The sequence below is a fragment of the Notolabrus celidotus genome, chromosome 12 (genome assembly GCF_009762535.1).
Source record: "Notolabrus celidotus isolate fNotCel1 chromosome 12, fNotCel1.pri, whole genome shotgun sequence".
NCBI lineage: Eukaryota > Metazoa > Chordata > Actinopteri > Labriformes > Labridae > Notolabrus > Notolabrus celidotus.
The window spans coordinates 21,302,561-21,322,766 of record NC_048283.1 but is presented as its reverse complement, the minus strand read 5'-3'; the positions used below and the strand labels follow the sequence as shown (position 1 = coordinate 21,322,766).

General features: G+C 41.3%; 2 protein-coding genes across 2 annotated transcripts; both read right to left on the bottom strand.

Annotated features, from left to right (window-relative positions):
• Positions 1-2,558: 2,558 nt before the first annotated feature.
• On the bottom strand, positions 2,559-10,927 carry colq (collagen-like tail subunit (single strand of homotrimer) of asymmetric acetylcholinesterase). The gene is made up of 17 exons (XM_034698150.1): positions 10,813-10,927; positions 10,093-10,202; positions 9,688-9,795; positions 8,913-8,957; positions 8,706-8,732; positions 7,885-7,956; positions 7,594-7,656; positions 7,468-7,494; positions 7,327-7,371; positions 7,194-7,229; positions 7,004-7,084; positions 6,374-6,470; positions 5,586-5,716; positions 4,941-5,060; positions 4,695-4,836; positions 4,485-4,587; positions 2,559-4,398 (listed from the first exon to the last, which is right to left on the bottom strand). The coding sequence occupies exons 1-17, from the start codon at positions 10,919-10,921 to the stop codon at positions 4,329-4,331; spliced, it is 1,386 nt and encodes a 461-aa protein (XP_034554041.1). The 5' UTR covers positions 10,922-10,927; the 3' UTR covers positions 2,559-4,328.
• Positions 10,928-12,054: 1,127 nt separating this feature from the next.
• hacl1 (2-hydroxyacyl-CoA lyase 1) lies at positions 12,055-19,755 on the bottom strand. Its single transcript, XM_034698644.1, has 17 exons — positions 19,539-19,755; positions 19,184-19,288; positions 19,040-19,080; positions 18,867-18,947; positions 17,111-17,183; positions 16,953-17,030; positions 16,729-16,823; positions 16,522-16,634; positions 16,248-16,383; positions 15,964-16,069; positions 15,661-15,744; positions 15,050-15,151; positions 14,745-14,899; positions 14,488-14,646; positions 14,291-14,398; positions 14,028-14,214; positions 12,055-12,298 (listed from the first exon to the last, which is right to left on the bottom strand). The coding sequence occupies exons 1-17, from the start codon at positions 19,587-19,589 to the stop codon at positions 12,266-12,268; spliced, it is 1,707 nt and encodes a 568-aa protein (XP_034554535.1). The 5' UTR covers positions 19,590-19,755; the 3' UTR covers positions 12,055-12,265.
• Between the last annotated feature and the right edge of the window lie 451 nt (positions 19,756-20,206).

Below are 20,206 nucleotides of genomic sequence, written 5' to 3'. Positions count from 1 at the left end.
AAAAAGGAAAAAGCCTTCAATAGAATGGCTTAAAAAGGAAAAAGCCTTCATTAGAATGGCTAAAAAAGGAAAAAGCCTTCATTAGAATGGCTAAAAAAGGAAAAGGCCAAAGTAAAAGGCATTCATTAAAATGGCCAAATGTATTTATATAGTTTATTTGATAGGGACAATGCAGAGTACAACTTCTGCCTGTTACAAACAGCTGTAGTAACCGATGCTTTGCATATAGAGATTATAGCTATTGCTAGTTTCCAATTACTGTCCCTAGTTAGGCTTTTAGTAAGATAGAGAGATTTCAAGTTTACTTAGAATCACATGCATACAATAACAATTGTGGGAAAAATAAAAGAAGGCCAGAGGGTGATTATTTACATCATGGTTACATACATTTACAACACACAGTTATAGATCATTTAGAAGAGTTAAAAATGCTCACACCTCTGATGTCACTTTAGCCCACTTTTGTTTTGTTAAAAGTTTTTATATTTTGTGTTAGTTTTATTTCCGTTGATAATGTGTTCCACATTTGAGATCCTTGTATTGAAAAAGCCGACTGCCTCAGGCAGGTCTTACAGTGGGCGATTTTACAATTGCCACTAGTTGTGCCTCAGGTGTTCCTATGCTATTTTGCCTGGTGACAGATATTTTAGTTTTGCAAACATTTAAAAATCTGTTTCAGGCATGAGAATTTAACAAGATTATCAAAGCTGTGCAGTTTATACTACTTCAGTATGTGGAAGTGATGCCATCTCCTGGGTCTTTTATCCATTATCTTCAAGGCTTGGTTATACAGAGATGATACAGGTTCAATCACGGTCAAGAAAGCTTGGCTTCACACTGTGACACAATAAGACAAATGTGCAAAAATCCTTGCATGCATGCATGTAAAGCTGTGCTGCTTTGGTTGGTATATGATGCCTAATAAACTTGAAGCAATTCAGATTTCTTTTGACTGTCTTGGTAATTTTTTTGACATGGCTTTCTAATTTTGAGTCTGGAATCCAGAACTACACCTAAAAATTTAAATCCATCTACTATCACAACGTCTTCTCTGTGAACTGTGATTGAGAGCACCTTGGTAAGAGAAAGTTGGGGTCACAGGTGTGAGAACATGACCATGCTCCGCTCTCACACCTGTAAGCCCAACTGCTTCCTACTCAGGTGCTCTCAATCTCCTGATGTAGTGGCTGATGTTATGCTGAGGATTCTGCTTCGCGTGGGTTGTATCTCAGCTCTTGGACACAACCTCTTTATGTTTATAGTCTTTCTAGGATAAAAAAGCCACCTTTTTTCACCTTTTTGTATTCAGTCTTGTTGAATGTTCAATCAAGCTTTTATTTATTAAGACTCACATGAACTTTAATGTTAAACTGGCCCTAAGTCATGTATTTCTACACTACTTTGTGCAAACTACAGTATCACTGATCTTGAATAACAGCTGCATTCCTTGCTGTGTGTTAAACGAGTGTCTCACATGTGCAGAAGCAGTGTGTCCTCAGCCAGGACCTCGGCACCCTACATGCCAGCCATTCCTGCCTATAGGTCAGGGATTTTCACTCGACCAGGGCCAACAGCTGGGTCCCTGCCTGCTTCCTGTCCTTGTGGCCTCCTTTGCATCGCCCTCTCAGGGGAAAATCCTACACCATACAACCTGCATCAAAATAACTCTTTTGTTGGAAAAAGTGTTTGGTTTCACTCATCAAGTTAATACCTGCGAGAGCTCAGAATAGATCCTGCTTACTACAAGCAGAACTTCATGGCCTTGGTCTTTGAGAGAGAGGAATTCATCCACATAAAATGGTGACAATAAATCATTATAAGCTCTTTAAAAGAATTGTTTTAGGATTTTTAATTCCTAAAATAGTATACCTTACTTGGGGGATTCTTCCATGTGTATGGCAGATCTTTTCATTACAGGATCAGGCTGCCCTCTGCATCTCCAGTGACATTTTTACTGAGACATCTGTGGTACAAATCTGATTGGCCTGGTCAGGGGAATTCACATGATGGAATAAATACGCCAGGGTAAGCTTTTACTTGGGCATCTCAGCAGACAAATGGTCCTGATGTGATTTAGAAAAGAAATACGGCTTGCTAATAGAGTTACATGCTCGAATCTAGCCTTGGACATCTCTGCTGCAACACTGGCTGGCTGCCTGTGCCCGACCAGTATCACTGTGCCACATCTCCAGGAACTAACTCTTCTCTGAGGGGTTTCATGGAGTGAGAAAAAAAATTGCCAAGAGTTCAGGGTTGTCTGTTTACCATTCAGTCTAACGCAGCACTTTGCAGGAAGCTGCTGACAGTATCTTTTTCCCACTTGATGGATATCTGCTTTTTGTTTTTCTACCAGTGAGTGCTCTGAAGGAACATCAATAGCATGTCTACCGCTGTCTGTTGGCTTTTTGCACAGTAGCCAATCACTGTCACCGCTTTCTTACAGGAGACAGGAATCAGAGCTGCTGATGAACCCATGGTTTTAAACATACATGTGTGCAAAACAGCATGAGAAGCTTTGAGTGACTTTAATCATTGTTTTATTTCCATTTCTTCTGAAAATTACCCACAACTACTGTATAAATCATATCAGAATAATACAACAAAATGACTATCCTGGTCACAGTGCAGACAATATTTCATAAAGCTTTACAGTATGTTACCGCATGCATGTTACGTTTCAACAGTGTTGTGCACACACAGGACAGGATACAGCACAACAGCACAGGCCACAGACGCCACATTCAACAGTTTCCAAATTGTGCATGGCACAGTTTCTCAGTATCATATAAGAAGTGTCACACATACAGTACCTCTTAAGACACCTGCTATGCTGATGAATGCTAATAATTTACAAAGTGCTTCACACACTTGTTAGCGTGTTAGCACAAGCATGCAGAGACAACACAATAACAGTCTTCATCTTTCAATTGCTTTTACATCACCTGACTACATCGAAGTATGGCTGAGAAAAGTCTCCCTTGGCACTAGGACTCATACACTAGCTTATGAAACGTCAGCTTATATATCAGCAGAGTCATTTTTACCCAACACACACAGTGGACTACAACTACACCGTTAAGTTTACTGTTGAGCTTCTCTGTTGATGTTTACACTGTAAGACAGAAAGACTGGATAGAGAGGTATTAGAGTAAATACAGTAATGACCATAGAGCAGGTTGGAATTGAATAATCCCTCCACCTTTAGCAGCTAAACAGACTGTCCCAGCCTTTCCTGTGCCGTGAGGAAATTAAGAACGTAACAGTTTCAAGCCTTCACATACAGTATTTCATTTCTGGCTGAAGCAGAGGGAGGAGACTCGATCGTGTCAGATACTTCAAAGCTTTGTCTGAGTTTCCTGTGTGCTTCAGTGTACAGTCACTGCCATTTAATTTCACAAAGAGTAGTGGTGGATGCCTGTGAAAGGTGATGCATGGAGCTATGTTACCTGTTGGTTCCTGAGAAATGTTTGGATTTTTCAAAACCTTGTCCAGGCTAACTATCCCTGTCAGGTTTGGTGCCTCCACAAGCTAATAACGCCCTGGAATATGGCTTTCTAGAATAACAGTCTTGTTAAAATATTACAAGTGCATAATCCATATATCATGTGTTCATACCAGTACGTATGTGCCTGCATGGGTTTACCTTTACAACTGAACTTGTGGATGTGATATTGGCACACCACAGTTCAAACCTTGTTGTGACAATAATAAGTGAAGTGATGGGTTACATGCTTGGATAGTGACAGCTGCTGCCGTGGTCTAAGTAATCCAAGCCTCATGCAAATGCTGTGCACTGTCATTCACACTGCAGCAGAATACCTGAGGCCATGACACTGGATGTCCCACCGCCTTTCTTTTTTTTTCCTTAACAGTAACTGGGTCAAGATCAAAACGCCTCTGGCCCAGCTACTGCTCCTTCTGCTCCTCCTTCACTTCATTAAGAGTCTGCATGGCTGTCACATAACTGTTACATCCAGAGGGTGTTTCCGGTCCATTTGGGTGTGGTGAGGAGGCCAGTCTTGAGTCCTGCATGGCTTGTTAAGACAGAGTGCAGTTGTAATGTGCATTTTCCAAAGTGTAGGCAAAGGTTTTCTACCTTCACTGATCGGCTGTGACTCCAGGGAGCTTTCGTGGCATCTCAGCAGCAGTACAGAGGAGTTATATACATGTGTGGTTTTGATTTTCTTTCGTCAAAGAATCACTGGCTGCCTCTTTCTTCAGAGTCTCTTGCTTGGTGCAATGATATTAATTTTTTGCAAGAAAATATTCCTGTTATGTGTCAAGCAAATAACACACAAAGGATCCCGCTGCACTCTCCAGCTTCCTGCTCAAGTGAAGTACTTGCAGTTTGTTGAGTCAATAACACAGTACGGTGTGCACTTGAGGTGACCATATGACCTGGAAATAACAGAAGAGAATATACTTTCAGTAAGTTTAACCAGTAAAAAACATTTTGTCATTATATACTTTAACAGTGTGCTTACCCTGGAAGATATGAATTACAGGTTTGGTATCCAAAGTCCTTTCCATCACACTCCTCGGACCCCTCATAGCGGTAACCGTCTCCACAGTAGGCGTGTTTACACTCTGTGCAAAGAGGCGACAGCAGGGGTGGAGGGGTCATGTTATCTGTGCACAGCAAAATGCAAACCAAGGAGCTATTATAGACCACCAATCAAGGACACATGACTTACTGACGCAGCCGTCAGTGACGACTCGGTTTCTGTCGTCACACTCCTCTCCACTGGAAATCTGCACAATCCCATCACCGCAGTAACCTTCATCATCAGGAGCATTTTCCATGGACTGGAACGGCGTCAGCTGGAATGGGAAAGTCTTCAACAGAGTTTAAAGAAATTGATCATATGAGAAATAACTGCTTGAAGATGAAAATGTTGAAAAAAGCTAGAAGATTGAGATTTTAGTCCATGAGTTGATACCTGGATTGGCAGCCAGCCATCGATGTCTTTGAAATAGAGAGATCTCTGATCTTTGCGGAACGCAAGAGCGTTATCTGTGTGAAGACGCTCCAGTTCTTCCTCATTACTCACGACGAATATCTGAATGAAAGCAAAGTGAGCATTCTGAATTAGGAAGTTGAACTTGCTGTCGGAGGGAAATCTTGACGTAATGAGCATCAGATACTGTCTGACAGCAACCTCTGCAAAAGTTGTATTTTTCAAAGCTATTGTATCTTTAAATCCTTAACTCCAAAATTATGAGACTTAAAAACCCCATCCACTGTCTCTACCGTTATCTGGACCACTTATCCCGTTTGGGGTTGCGGGGGGCTGGAGCCTATCCCAGCTGACATTGGGTGGTGTCAGCGGTGGATGTTTCCAAAATGTTATAAGTTACATATCGGAGAATTTTAGATACATACAATATAACTATACTTTACTATAGTTATACTACACTTATCGAATTTCCCTCCTGGGATAAATAAAGTATTTCTGATTCTGATATAAACGTTTTCATTTTCTCTTTCTTTAAACATAGGCAGTGTGTCCATGGATTGAGTATTGAATGTAAAGGATCCATATCACACTGTGTTGTTGCATTAAATAGGTCAATGAATCCCTCACCGCTGGTACTTTGGCATAGCTTCCTCTGGACGGATAATCATCATAAGGAAAACTGCTGAGGGAGCCGCAGTTACACTTTCCAGGAGGCCCTGGTGGACCTCGTGCACCCTTCGTCCCCACCATGTACAGGCCTTAACATACACACAGAGAGAGGAAACACTATACCATTAAAAAAGAAGACATAGATACAATACAAACAGGATAAGGGTAAGCAGAGGTTGACAAGTTTGGGCCACATAACAAAGTGTTTCAGTCTCAGAGAGACAAAGTGAACTTCTGATGAGGCTGCAGGCTATGACAGATGATAGAAATGCTGTTTGTCAGGACATACAGGACCTTTATGAATCTGTCAAGAAACAAACTCAGTCAACTTAAGTCAAACTTAAACCTTATCACAGATTAGAAATGTCACATGAATTATCTGGTGACATACAGTAATACTTGTGAGTAAGAGAGACTGTCCATCTGTGAATCACTTTTAGCAGTGTGATGTCATGGTGAGAGCGTCCTGTTTCACCTCAGGAGATAAAGTTTCCCTGCTGCAACCTCTTGCACAGCTCTATAGTGTGCTTCCTTTTGCTGACAGAGATATTTGATTCTCAACACACTGATGTTGCAGGTTTTCACACACTCACAGTACAGAGTGTGTGAAGAGCCATGCACAGACCAACTACTTTAAAGTGAATGAAGATAAATCAGTAAACTCAGTACAAAGCAGGTCTGTTTTTAAATAAATGCTCTCAGGGGTTTTGAATGTGTCAGAAAAAGGAAAAGGTAAAAGTTTTGACCTGTGGCAGGTGAACCAGGAGGGCCAGGGTGGCCGGCAGGTCCCTGTGGGCCTGCAGGTCCCATGGGACCTACACTGCCTGAGTCTCCTTTCGTTCCCTGAAACACAATCACAACAATGCACAGGGTGCAGAGATTTAAAACAATGTTTCAGAGAACAGAGAAACTCAACATTGATGCATAAATAACATTTACAGGATAAATTATCAACACACTATGAAGCACAGATATATGGTTCTTTAGTTTTTGCATGCATGTTTTCAACTATGATTGTTCCATATCTGCAACAATAGTAATCTCCCTCAGTCACAGTTCCTAATTTGGATTTAAAATGTTCTCTGCCCTGTGCACAGCAGAACTCAATGACACTCGAGTCTGCATGCATGCTCTTTATTTTCACATCTATTTAACAACAAAAGATATTTGTATGTTCTTCTTAAGCACCCCATTAAGGCCCATTAATATAAGTAAGGGATAATGTATGGGTAGCAGGTAGTGATGGGAAATAGAATCCTGACAGGGTGAGACAAGACCCTGACGCCAAGGGTGGACAAGTCTTGTCTCACTCACCTATAACTACCTGAGAAACATACATTATCCCTTATATATTTGGTTGTTTAAAAACTCCTCACCTGCTTGCCTCTCTTCCCTGGTCGCCCAGTGGGTCCTCTGTTTCCTGGTATTCCAGGTTCTCCCTTTGGACCCATTTCACCCTGAAAACATAAAAAATCAGAACAACTCAGCATTCAGTTTTGTCAGATTTGGAAAGATCCAATTCTACCAAGCATGTCTGATTATCCTTCTGGTTTGAATGTTTCTCACTTTCTGTCCAAGCATTCCTGGGAAGCCCATTGCACCCTGTGAAGAAAGAGCAGGAATTCATAACTGATTCCAAACAAAGTGAATTCACCTTTGTTCTTTCATTTTAACTTTCAGGCTGAGAAACTCTGCTAACCTTGTCTCCTTTGACTCCCCCCTCACCACGATCACCTCGAGAGCCCTGATAAAGAAGACAACTCTGTGTTAAATCACAGATAACAAAAACATACTACTGGATTTACTACTGATTATGATCATTTCCAAAACAGCTACATACCTTTTCTCCTTTATAGCCAGGCAAGCCCTACAATTTAAGATCAACAATACAAATTATTTCATATAAAATAAACTATGGTGAAAGTGAGATCATTACAGATTGAGGGATTTCATATGTAGGTCATACCCGTGGCCCAATTGGTCCTCTGGCTCCAGGCAAACCCATCAGCCCGGAGTCTCCTTTCTCCCCCTGACACAAAGGAATTAACGAGAATGTGATAACTGTGTACATTTTTTGAAGACATGTCCCAAAACATACCCCCACCCCAGAGATGAAAAAATAATACAAACTTTATATTCAAAATGTTCTTTGGCCTTTAATAAATCATAGCTGGGGATCTTACCTTGTTTTGCACTTACTGGTCTGGTGTTTGTATCACTGTTATATTGTCTACATTATGAGGTCTGACTTACTCACTTTGGGTCCGGTTGGTCCTGGCCATCCGGCTGGTCCCTGCTTCCCAGGAAGTCCAGGAGGACCCGTCCGACCCTACCAGAGGACATACATTTTAATGCCTTAAGATACCTTATAAGGACTATTAAAGCGATTGTAGTTATCAGTTTATAAAATAAAAGCCTGTTTTCTTTGCTGCCTAAGCTGACAGGCTGCTTGCTCCAGTATTTATCTGACACTGCAGCACATGTAGGGGGAGAATGACTTTAACGAGCCCTGTCACTTTGCTCTCTTTAATTAAATGATGGGCTGTATATAGAACAGGAGCCCGTGCTTGTGGGAAATAAAATGATTTATGACCTGGCTGAAGCACTAAGCTAAATTGCACTGCGGTGCTGCAAAGCTGCTCAGTCAGACCACCGGCCAGGGAAGCTCTCCCAGCAGGCCGCTTTTACTGCTCGACCACAGCGTCTGATCATTCAGGCGATCAAACCTTGTGTCATGAGCCTTCAAGAACGCTGTGTTTGTGTTTAAAAAAAGAGGGAGGGACATCTGACAGAGAGGCTGGCTGTCTTTGAAGGGTCAACAGCGAGAGGAGACTTGCATGTTAACTCCCCCCTGCCATCAAAACAGGCCATCTCAGCATCTCTGAATCCCTCGCATCCTGACAGTGTGTCTGTGCTGTCTCCTGTCAAGGTTGTTCTAGCTCACAGTCTCGTGATGTGCACAGCCAGGCAGTGGCAGCACTCCCTGAGTTACAGCTAGTGAGCAGGCGGAGGAGATGTATCTCATTTTTGAGTAAATCCAATTAGCGGGAGTATGAAGTGATTAATGGAGACTCTCACCTTTTGCCCAGGTCTTCCGATTTCTCCCTGGCGACAGGATGCGGAGGAGGGGACAAAGACAGGAGTTGTTTAATATACTTCCAGGAAGCATCTTGTATTCATTTGCAACAGGTCTATTAAAGTTTAATCTATAAAATGATGAGCAGCTTGTAAAATGTTTAATGAGAGCATTAAATAAGACTAAACAAAGGGGAGTTAACTACTTACCTTTTCTCCCTTTGGCCCTCCTATCCCAGGTAGTCCAGGTGGACCCTGATGATCATACAAATCAATAAACATTCGACATATGCTCATAAATCACAGAGATATTTATCTAAATTGTTTTTTGTCCACAACCTCCCACCACAAAGCCATGCCTGCTCCTGGAAGCCCACAGCTGCAGTTTCAATTAGCTAAAGCCTGAGTGGCCACTATTGATTTAAAAAGTGCCTCGCGGGTCTCTCTTGATGAAGTGAAACGCTGCTGCAGTCCAGCTGGGACTGGTACAGTCTGAGCTGGGCAGAGCTCATACAATCATTTGGAATCTGCATTTCACTTACAGTCTGCTTGGCTCACAGAGACCAAGATTTGGCCCACAAGAACCTATTGAACCAATATGTCTTAATATCTCTCATCACTAGAGTACACAAACAAACAGACACATGCTTGTGTTGGTAATCCCTGGAATTTACGCAGCCCTGTATGCCTTTCCAGGCAGACAGCTCTTTGGACAGTTTCTGAGAATGATGTGTAGCGCACTGGCAGCCAGTGGAAAAAGGCTATTTGTGTCTGAGCTAAATGTAGAGCGTTAATGGGCTGCTGTGTTGCATGGGCCAGAGAAATCCCCATCTCCTGCCCTGCAGGACCTCTCAAGTTGGAGAGGAGATGGGGGTCATACAGAGCTGGAGAACTCATTCTTAACACCTAAAGACAAACACAAACCTCAACATGACACAGAAACAGTCCGAGGAGATGTCAAAGACCTACTGTGGTGGGACTGTACCTGAAGGCCAGGAGGACCAGCTGGCCCAGGAAGGCCTCGAACACAGGCAGAACCTTTGTCCTCATTGCCAGGCTCTGACCCTCCATCTTTGGATGATACACCTTCAATCTGTTCAATGAAAAATACTTTAAAATATATCTATATTTCTTTTACAATGTTAATCTGTGAAGATAGCAAAGAGTCAACAGAATTAACTTGACATTGCTAATAAGGTTTGGAAAAGCTTGTCTGAAGTTCAGACTTGTTCAGCCGTGTCCGCCTGTAAACGTTTTCCACCATCAGACTGTTTTTAAGGTGTCATTCAGGGGTCAAAAGACAGCAAGAGTTGGGCCAACTGGACACCACCCAAGGACATATCAACACACAGATATTCCACAATAGAAAGTCACATGACTTTTGACTCACGTGAGCGTGGCGGCGCCAAAGTGAAGGGGGTGGAGGAAACAGTGGGGGTGGAGGCGGACTCAGTAAACAGCATGGGTTGAACCTCTTCTGCTGCTCCTGGGGTCTGAGAGCTGTGCGAGGGGTGCATGCAGCCAGTCACACGGGCAGGGATGTCAAAATTAGAAGGAGAGTCAGAGGAGGTTGTGTTAGCTGTGAAATCTGAAAATAAACTGTTCCTTTATCAAAGTGAGGAGAATATGCTTGCATTTTAATGACACTTGGACATGCATGGGCTACTACGGTGGATGTTATTTAGTATGTTGCCAAAAAAAATCTGATAGATACTGTTATGACTTAAGATAAGGATTAAAAAAACATGCACAAGAAGCATAAGCAACAGGGAAACAGGTGCAAACTATCAAATCATGACACCCGTCCAGTAGAGTTCCCAGAGCTGGACACAGATATGAAGTGACTATGCGTCTCACTGAACGACTGGAGCTGGACTCGCTATTTATAGAGGCATTTCCAGCCCACCTCATGGACAACACGAAAATAAAAACAAGTCGATTTTACAAAGAAAGAAAGCTTAAAATGAACTCAAAGACTAGATGCTTTAGTATCAATGCTTTCCCAACCCATCCCTCTTAATACCTGCACATGCACAGTACTGTATGTACAGTATGATACACACATTTACACAGACACATGCAGGGTCATTTAGGATACAAATGTTCTTACCTGCTGGGAATGAAATAAAGCTGTCCAGAAAAGAGGACTGAGCCAGGCCATAGCAGAACCACAGAGGCAGATACAGTCCAAGTGTTAGAAGAGTCATGCTGCTCCACATAGTTGCCTGACTTTATTTTCTGATCCACAGCAGCCCTTTACACGCTGCCCTCCTCTCTCCCTCTCTCCTCACTGTCCTCTCCCTCTGCTCCCCTCCCTCTACGCTCCCTTCGCTCTGTCTCCTTTACGCCCTCAGAAGAGGGTACGCCGACCAATGCCCATTAAATCTTTCCTCTGCATCAGTGTGCGCTAAAATTACAGGAGACAGCCCGCCAGCTGCTTCGGGTGCCAATATTAGATCTCTACTACTGCAGGGGGTGCCTTTTGTTGTTTCCACTCCCCTCACAGGGAGGCTCATCATGACTGACACAGAGTGGCTTTTCTGCAAGAGATTCAATTAAGATTCTGCATGAGGGTTGCTATTGTACATCTTGAGACTATGCCAGAAGTATATCAGTTCTTCTTTTCTTGTCCACCACATCATTAATACATTCTATTTATATGGTTTTCATTTAATCCAAGTCAGATTGGTTTTATTGATCACTCTGTACCACAAAATCAGGTGCCTGCATCACTAGGAAAGCATTCCACAATGTGGAGAAAAAAATCACAGGAAATACAGCAGCATTACTTCGGCTGAAGTAAAAACAAATAATTTTTTATTTGTGTGCATAAGACACAAAAGCATCATTGAAAAGTGCCTGTATCACTTCGCACTGCAAGAGACTGAATGAGTGAGTGTGTCATGAATTACTTCTATTAGCTTATAAGAAAAATCAACATAAAGGATCACACTTTGCACTTTTTTTCCAAACTTTCCCTGCATTAGTAGAAGAAAAAACAAACCTAATAAATATGAAGGTGTCGCCAAACAGAACTGTTAATAATGCTGAATTAACCAAACACTGAAAATGTTTGCTTTCTGACATCAGTTGAATGACTCCTTGATATTGATATTTTATGCATTATTTTTCATATTGTTAATTCTGTTTAAATATACTTTTAGTACGAATATTACTGTTTACATTGCTTTCTATTGCATCAAAATAACAAGACAACTTATTTTAATGTGTGAACTTTCCTGGCAATGCTCCCTAATTCTTATCTTATGTGTTCTACGAGCTAAATTATCCAAAAGGAAAACAGAAAAAAACACTGATTTTACATCAAAGGAATAAAGACAAATAGTGGTCATTGTACGAGTAAAATTTTTTTATTTATGTATTCATTATTTTGTTATTTGTAATACTACTGAGTAGTAAAAATCATTAAAAAATAGTTAGATATTTCATGGAAACAATCATAAATTCAAAGGCAGCTGTCCCAGGTTGAGTTCACAGAGGAAAGTGTCTCTCCTGTTGTGATAATGTTGTGGACAAAGGAGGGTGCAGACACCTTGTTCAGTCTATAAGTTGGAGCGAGTGAGCCAGGGGAATTCCTGCAAACACAGACAACACAGCACAATATTAAACCTCCTCAAAGTACCTTTTGTGTCAGAATACAGGCTTTCAGACTCAGTTGCGATGAGACTATTTTTCTCTTGATCTCAGCACCATGGATACAGCCCCGAATACAACCTTCAAACATGTCTGCAGAGGGTTGCATGGATACATTCAACATAAACACAGAGGGTTACACTTTCTAATTATGGGGGCTCTGAAATAGAAAGGTCAGGTTGGTGTGAGGTGGAGGGATTGTGAGAGGAATACAACAGTTCTGCTGTGCACCTGGACTGTATGGATTACTGCACAGTGAGGCATGTCAGTCACATAGCTCTATAAGGATGAGCTGAGAGTCAAGTAAACACCAAGCTGTTTGTTTGCTCTTCACTAATCATGAGCCCAACACTGCTGCTTTTAAACAGCCTGGATTTACTGCTGCAACTGTCAATGTCATTTAAGTCATTGTCCATCGCAGCTCTGTTCGACTTTCTAGAGGAAACCAGGAGGAAATGAAACAGAGGCTGAAACTCACCCACAGCCTTGGATCATAAACTCTGGTTTTAAGTGCAAACATTGTGTCCGCAAGAGACCCAGACTGATAAATGTGGTTCAGGACAAGACTCCAAATCATTATATCTAATGCCAGGTTCTTTAGCTCCCTCCAAAATTCTGCTAAAAGTGTGCATTGATTGTGACTTAGACAGCCTCAGGCACTCCATATTTTATGTGTACATGCCTGGAAACTTGTCAAATCTTTAAGTGCATATAAGTTAGAACATTTTCAGTCTGACGTTCACTGAGAAGCCAACGGTTTCCTGTTGTCAATCCAAATCTTTTTTTTATGGGATAGAAAAATTAATTGTCCTGTGGTTTCATGTATCCCTGTGAGTGATGACCAAGCTGACCATTTAAATACAATTATAAAAGTTATCTTGGGTCATTCATCATTTGCTGGACTCCAACGGCAACAGCTGCTACTACTACTACTACTACTACTATTCGTCTCATCACTATCATCGCTCTCTCTCTCTCTTATTCTCCTCTATCCCGCTTTCCAACCCCAACTCAGTCAAGGCAGATGGCTGTCTAACATGAGTCTGGTTCTGCTCATGGTTTCTGCCTGTTAAAAGGAAGTTTTTCCTTGCCGCTGTAACTAGCTAAATACTGCGAGGTGCAATGCTCATGGTGGATTAAGATGAGATTAGACTGAGTCTTATCCTGTCTTTGTGTTGGGTCTCTGTTAATAATATAACAAAGAGTACGGTCTAGACCTGCTACGTTTGTAAAAGCGTCTTGAGCTACCGTTTGTTGTTATTTGGCGCTATACAAATAAAGATTGATTGATTTGTCTGCCGCCAAAACAATCTTTGTAGGGAACAGTGTAGTAAAATGTGTTTATTTTTGTTCTTCAAAATTAGAAATCTGATTGCTTTTTTTGTGGGATTTGACACCTTAGAGGCTTGAAATGTGAGTCTACATAAGTGTTAGCGAGAACATGTAGTTTGCTGACATTCTGACTTGACATTTTATCACATAGACAAATGTGGTTTCTCCTGGTAACATTTCATTTTGCAGCAGTCACTTATTCATTGACACAATGACTTTATCTTTATATGGTAACTCATGGTTTTGGGAGAGGAAGTGCATTTTGGAGGATCAACGACTGGACTTCGGGTTACCCTAAATACTCCGCACACACATGCAGTCCCCACAGGTGATGGTTACCTGCTGTTTTCTGTCTGAAGACGGGTCGATGAGCACGTTCAGGAGACTCGGTTTCTCCCAGCCACTCAGGCTGAGCTGTAAAGCACTGCGCAGCTCCTCCACCGTCCTCACCAGGAACCCTCGACCTCCAAATGCTGTCATGACCTCGTCATAGCGAGCCTCAGGTAGGAGGGTCACAGGAGGGGCTCTGATAAGCATGAGGACGGAAGTTAGCTTTCAATACATCAGTTAATATAGAAATGTATGATGACAATCTGACTTACATGGTGGTGAGATCTCCCATTTTTTCCATTTCTTTCCACGTCTCAGGATCCACTCCACTGTAAATACCATTATTGTTGACCACGATGATGATCACAGGTAGATTATACCTGTTTAAGAAAACAAAAGAAAGTGTGTAATGTCAGCAATTTGGGGTTAGGGTGCGTACCAAATGTAGAAACAAAGGAAACCAACCCACCTGCACATGGTTTCAACCTCCATGCCAGAAAAGCCAAAAGCGCTGTCTCCTTCCACACAGACTATCCTTTGGCCTTTGTTCTCACTTCTGTCCACAGCAGCTGCTGCGATAGCAAAACCAAGACCTACACCCATGGTTCCGAAGGTACCAGCATCCAACCTGAGTATAAGTAGGATTAGGACTGCACTTAATGTACAAAGACTTAAATGTTCTTAACTCAAAACCAGAGTTTAAAAGTTTCAGTGAGGCTGACTTACCTGTGTCGAGGAAGGTAGTTGTTCAACATGGTACGGCCTATGTCCATAGTGTTTGCACCCTCGCTGACAATGATGCAGTCATGTGGCAACAGCTGGGAGACATGATGAAACACTGTGTAGTAGTTCATGGGCACTGCAGGTTGAAGCGCCATTTCCTGTGTGAAGAGAAAGACATACACCGAGTGAAAATGGATCGAAAGTACCTGAAGATGTTAAAACTATCTGGAATGATCACATATAATTATATTCATTCAGTGTTGGAGAAACCACGTATTATAACTTATTATAAGGAAGTTTTAATACACCTTTGATATTTTTGCATTCGTAGCAATTTTGTCCCTTAGCGTGCTCCACCACTCTGTATTAGAGGGATATTTCCAGCCATCTTTATGGACACGCTCCAAAAGCTGAAAAATACACAAAGAATCAATGACATGACGACTTTCTACAAAACAGACATTGAGCTGTTCCCTTATGGTAAATCTGTGATGCATGTCAAGTAATTGGCTAGTGCTCAAAATTCCCCAGGCACACACAAAAATTGGGAAAACATCCTAAACCAGAAACATTTTACAACACACATTGCAACTCAATTCAATTGTTACTGAAGGTCACTCAAAAAAAATGATCAATGATGACTTAGCTCATAAATGTAAGTGTTTTGAACTGAGCTCCCCTTTCTCTGCTTTCTTGTCTTTTCTCATTTTCCTTTCTGCTACTAATAATTATTCAATTTGTGGTCAGCATTTTTGTTTGTGTTTATTTGTTTATGTACAAAATCAGTTGAACTCTAGACATCATTGGAAATGAGGGCATGCCCTCAGTGACTCCTCGAGATTAAATAAAGGTTGAATGAATGAAAAAAATATACAAAAACAGAAGCAAACGGACCACATGGAATGTGTGTCGAAGTTACCTGAGTGACAATAGCATTGATGTCTCCCAGGAGAGCGACAGCAGGCCTCACATTGTTCCCCATCTCCTCAGGACAAAGGTCAACCTGCATACAGAGGACAACACCACAATACTATTTCACGGGTAAGAAACAGAGCAAAGGACATGGCCCAAGAAATTGTCTGAAATGTGACAAAATCAAAGTATTTACACAGATGCAAATTACCAAGTCAACGTACTGTTGTATTGAATCTAGTGAGGTGTTCTTAGCAGTATTTTTTATTTTCCCATACATCAAAGACACTTGATTTAGCTATGGACATGCCTGGATTATCTTGACATCTGGGTCAAATCGAGGTGGCATGCCAAAATGGAGGATCCAGTTCAGCCTGGCTCCAAGCAAAAGCACAACATCAGCCTTGAGGAGAGCTCTGTGAAACAGATAGAACAGATGTGCCTTATATTAGCTATAGCTCAAAATTTAACTTTTTTTTTTTTAAAAGACGAATAAATGATCTAAGTAATGGAGGTTCAGGATGTTTGTATACAAGGTAATAGTGATGAAATTAGCTAAATTTTACATGTTTGTATAATGAAAGTGAGTCTGACCTGGATCGGGCAGCAGCTACACAGTTGTAGTGATCATCAGGTAAGACACCTTTCCCCATAGGGGTGGGTAGAAATGGCAGACCACTCACTTCCACAAACTCCTTCAGAGCAGCTTCTGCTCGGCCATACGCTGCTCCTGTTGTTGACAGCAATACTCAAATCAAACACTTACATAACAAACAACTCTGATTCCCCAATGATGAAGGAAATGCAGTTTCCTTCTTATTCACTGAATAATTCAAGATCATTTTTTAAAGGGTTTTTGATAGCTTACCTTTGCCAATGATGATCAGTGGTCTTTTAGAATTTTGCAACACAGTGATGGCCTCAGAGACAGCATTGTGGTCAGCCAAACTCACCGGAGGAGATGGACAACAGGTTGTAACCCTGTAGGAGAAATATACTTCTTTGAACCTCTACTAGTCTGGAGTAACAGAGGAGAAACTCAGTCACAGACAGAAGTGCATAAATGACATCGAACCTGACTCTGCTCCTGTCCACTTTAGCATTGACCATGTCCCCTGCAATGTCCACATAACAGGCACCTGGACGTCCATACATGCTTGTGCGGACTGCCTGTGAACAAATACAATGACACTTGAATCAAGTTTGAATTAATCTGCATCTTCTGACTATGTAACACTTATTATTAAGTCTGCTTTAAAAATGACACTACTTTCAAGGATCAGACATTTAATATGTCACCTTCTCTATCACTGAAGGGATGGCCTCCAGACTGCTGGGTCTAGCAGAGAACTTGCTATAAAGACGACATGCTTCCACCTAGCAACAAATGAAAAACAAATGTGAAGTTGAAGACAGATTAGTGGGAACAACACACGGACACAAAAGGTATGCTTTACCTGAGGAAACTCCTGAAAGGCACCTGCGGTTTCCTGGTTTTGATCTGAGGACCCTCCAACAACAACTACAGGCCTGTGAAATCACAACATAAACTTTATATGACACATAACCAGAGCCGGAAGGAGCCAGATTGAGAGTGTAAGCTCTTCTAGCTGCATACAGGCAAGGACAGTTTCTACGGTGGCCCTGAAGTGCAAATCACAACAGCAATTCAGAAAACACAACGGAAAATGTTGATTTTGTTATTTTGAATTATTTTTTTTAGTTTAACCCTGATGGTTAATGCCATAGTGTTTTCTTATTTGATGTAGTGTTGTATGATTTGCCGCGGTGTTTTCTGATTTACTGTAGTGTTTTCTGATTTACTGTAGTGTTTTATGATTTGCTTTCTGATTTGCCGTAGTGTTTTCTGATTTGCTGTTGTGTTTTCTGATTTGCTGTTGTGTTTTCTGATTTGCTGTAGTGTTTTCTGATTTGCTGTTGTGTTCTCTGATTTGCTGTAGTGTTTTCTGATTTGCTTTCTGATTTGCTGTTGTGTTTTCTGATTTGCTGTTGTGTTTTCTGATTTGCTGTTGTGTTTTCTGATTTGCTGTTGTGTTCTCTGATTTGCTGTAGTGTTTTCTGATTTGCTTTCTGATTCGCTGTAGGGTTTTCTGATTTGCTGTACGGTTTTCTGATTTGCTGCAGTGTTTTCTGATTTGCTGTTGTGTTCTCTGATTTGCTGTAGTGTTTTCTGATTTGCTTTCTGATTTGCCGTAGTGTTTTCTGATTTGCTGTTGTGTTTTCTGATTTGCTGTAGTGTTTTCTGATTTGCTGTTGTGTTCTCTGATTCGCTGTTGTGTTTTCTGATTTGCTTTCTGATTCGCTGCAGGGTTTTCTGATTTGCTGTAGTGTTTTCTGATTTGCTGCAGTGTTTTCTGATTTGCTGTTGTGTTCTCTGATTTGCTGTTGTGTTCTCTGATTTGCTGTAGTGTTTTCTGATTTGCTTTCTGATTTGCCGTAGTGTTTTCTGATTTGCTGTTGTGTTCTCTGATTTGCTGTTGTGTTCTCTGATTTGCTGTTGTGTTCTCTGATTTGCTGTAGTGTTCTCTGATTTGCTGTTGTGTTCTCTGATTTGCTGTAGTGTTCTCTGATTTGCTGTTGTGTTCTCTGATTTGCTGTAGTGTTTTCTGATTTGCTTTCTGATTTGCCGTAGTGTTTTCTGATTTGCTGTTGTGTTCTCTGATTTGCTGTAGTGTTTTCTGATTTGCTGTTGTGTTCTCTGATTTGCTGTAGTGTTTTCTGATTTGCTGTTGTGTTCTCTGATTTGCTGTAGTGTTTTCTGATTTGCTGTTGTGTTTTCTGATTTGCTGTTGTGTTCTCTGATTTGCTGTAGTGTTTTCTGATTTGCTTTCTGATTCGCTGTAGGGTTTTCTGATTTGCTGTAAGGTTTTCTGATTTGCTGCAGTGTTTTCTGATTTGCTGTTGTGTTCTCTGATTTGCTGTAGTGTTTTCTGATTTGCTGTTGTGTTCTCTGATTTGCTGTAGTGTTTTCTGATTTGCTGTTGTGTTCTCTGATTTGCTGTAGTGTTTTCTGATTTGCTGTTGTGTTCTCTGATTTGCCGTAGGGTTTTCTGATTTGCTGTAGTGTTTCTGATTTGCTGTAGTGTTTTCTGATTTGCTGTAGTGTTTTCTGATTTGCCGTAGTGTTTTCTGATTTGCCGTTGTGATTTGCACTTCAGGGCCATCATAAGTTTCTCATATCACACATCTTACCAGCAGTTCACGTTGGCATTGGCCATTCCACCCAAAGCATGAATGAGTCCAGGACCAGACACCACCAGACAGGCACCTGGTCTGGATAGAATAACCACAGCAGACACACAGATAAAGGTTAAAAACTTTCAAATTCCCCCTCATCATATTATTCTGGTCACTTCCTGTCCTACCTTCCAGTGAGATATCCAACAGCTGATGCTGCATAACATGCCTGTTGTGTGAACAAAAAATGGCGTCACATTAAGATATAACGGTGTGGTAAATGATTATTATAAGTGCAGGTGACAAAATAATAATACTAATGCTCTGTTTACCGCCTGTTCGTTTCGCATTCCCACATATTTGATCCCTGCAGCCTGAGCAGCCATGGCCACTTCAATGATAGGGACACCAACTATCCCAAACATGTACTCCACTTTCTGCACAAAAAGAACTTTTTATTATGCAGACATTTACTTGAACGAGTTGAAACATTACGTGTGGCAGTGTATCCTAAAGTCTTTGGGTGCAGCTAAAAGTTTTAACACGACAGCGCCGCGCTTGAACTTTGGCACACTTTAGTAGCTCGTGCAAGGTTTATGTTGCATTCAAGCACAGACAAAGTCACTTAAATGACAGCTCATCATACTTTAACAAAAACGGAACAGTACTTCATTTTAAAGGTCTTACCTGAGACTTTAGAGACTCAGCAATAAGCTGAGCTCCTGTCACGTCGTCCATATCTGTCAAGAAGACTTTTCCTACGAGTTCACTCGCCTTAATGTACCTGTAGAATTATAAGGACACACTGTCGTAAAATGTCTCAGTTGTAAACACACGCTACAAGGCCAACATATGTGTTCATTGCAGTGGGCGGCCCTGTTTGTTACTTCCGTATTGCCAGCCAATCAGGAAGGCCACCCGATGTGACCTCACAGACGGAACATCATACATCATCTTGCAGGCTAACCAGGGACAATGCTGAATTACAAATCATTCATTTAAGCCCATTGATTTATTTCCAGAGGTGTCAAAAGTATTCACATTCATTACTCAAGTAGAAGTATAGATACTAGGGTTCAAAAAGTATCAACTCGAGCCTTTTACTCAAGTAAAAGTGTAAAAGTACTGGTTTGAAAACTACTTTCAGGGTAACAGTAAAAATAATGTAAGGGGGAAAAAAATGCCATTAAGGACAAAAGCTTAGTCTGCGCCACAGGGGCCTATGGTGCACTACCCCACCTCCCAAAAAAAAACATGTTTCTAAAGGCCATAATTACTATAATGTTATATGAATATGTTAATGTTAAAATATATGGGTTACACCTGTTTCAGCCGCATTCATGCCCATTGAAAAT

What these genes read in the sequence shown, in the direction of transcription:
- hacl1 (XM_034698644.1), bottom strand. Translation starts at nt 19,589, where the DNA reads ATGGACGACGTGACAGGAGCTCAGCTTATTGCTGAGTCTCTAAAGTCT. An exon ending in GTGGACAGGAGCAGAGTCAG is followed by an intron (nt 16,635 to 16,728) that starts GTTCGATGTCAT and finishes TTTCTCCTACAG; the next exon opens with GGTTACAACCTGTTGTCCAT. An exon ending in TCAATGCTATTGTCACTCAG is followed by an intron (nt 15,152 to 15,660) that starts GTAACTTCGACA and finishes TGTATTTTTCAG; the next exon opens with CTTTTGGAGCGTGTCCATAA.
- colq (XM_034698150.1), bottom strand. Translation starts at nt 10,921, where the DNA reads ATGTGGAGCAGCATGACTCTTCTAACACTTGGACTGTATCTGCCTCTG. An exon ending in CTGGTCCTCCTGGCCTTCAG is followed by an intron (nt 8,958 to 9,687) that starts GTACAGTCCCAC and finishes TATGATCATCAG; the next exon opens with GGTCCACCTGGACTACCTGG. An exon ending in GAGGGCCAAAGGGAGAAAAG is followed by an intron (nt 8,733 to 8,912) that starts GTAAGTAGTTAA and finishes TCCTGTCGCCAG; the next exon opens with GGAGAAATCGGAAGACCTGG.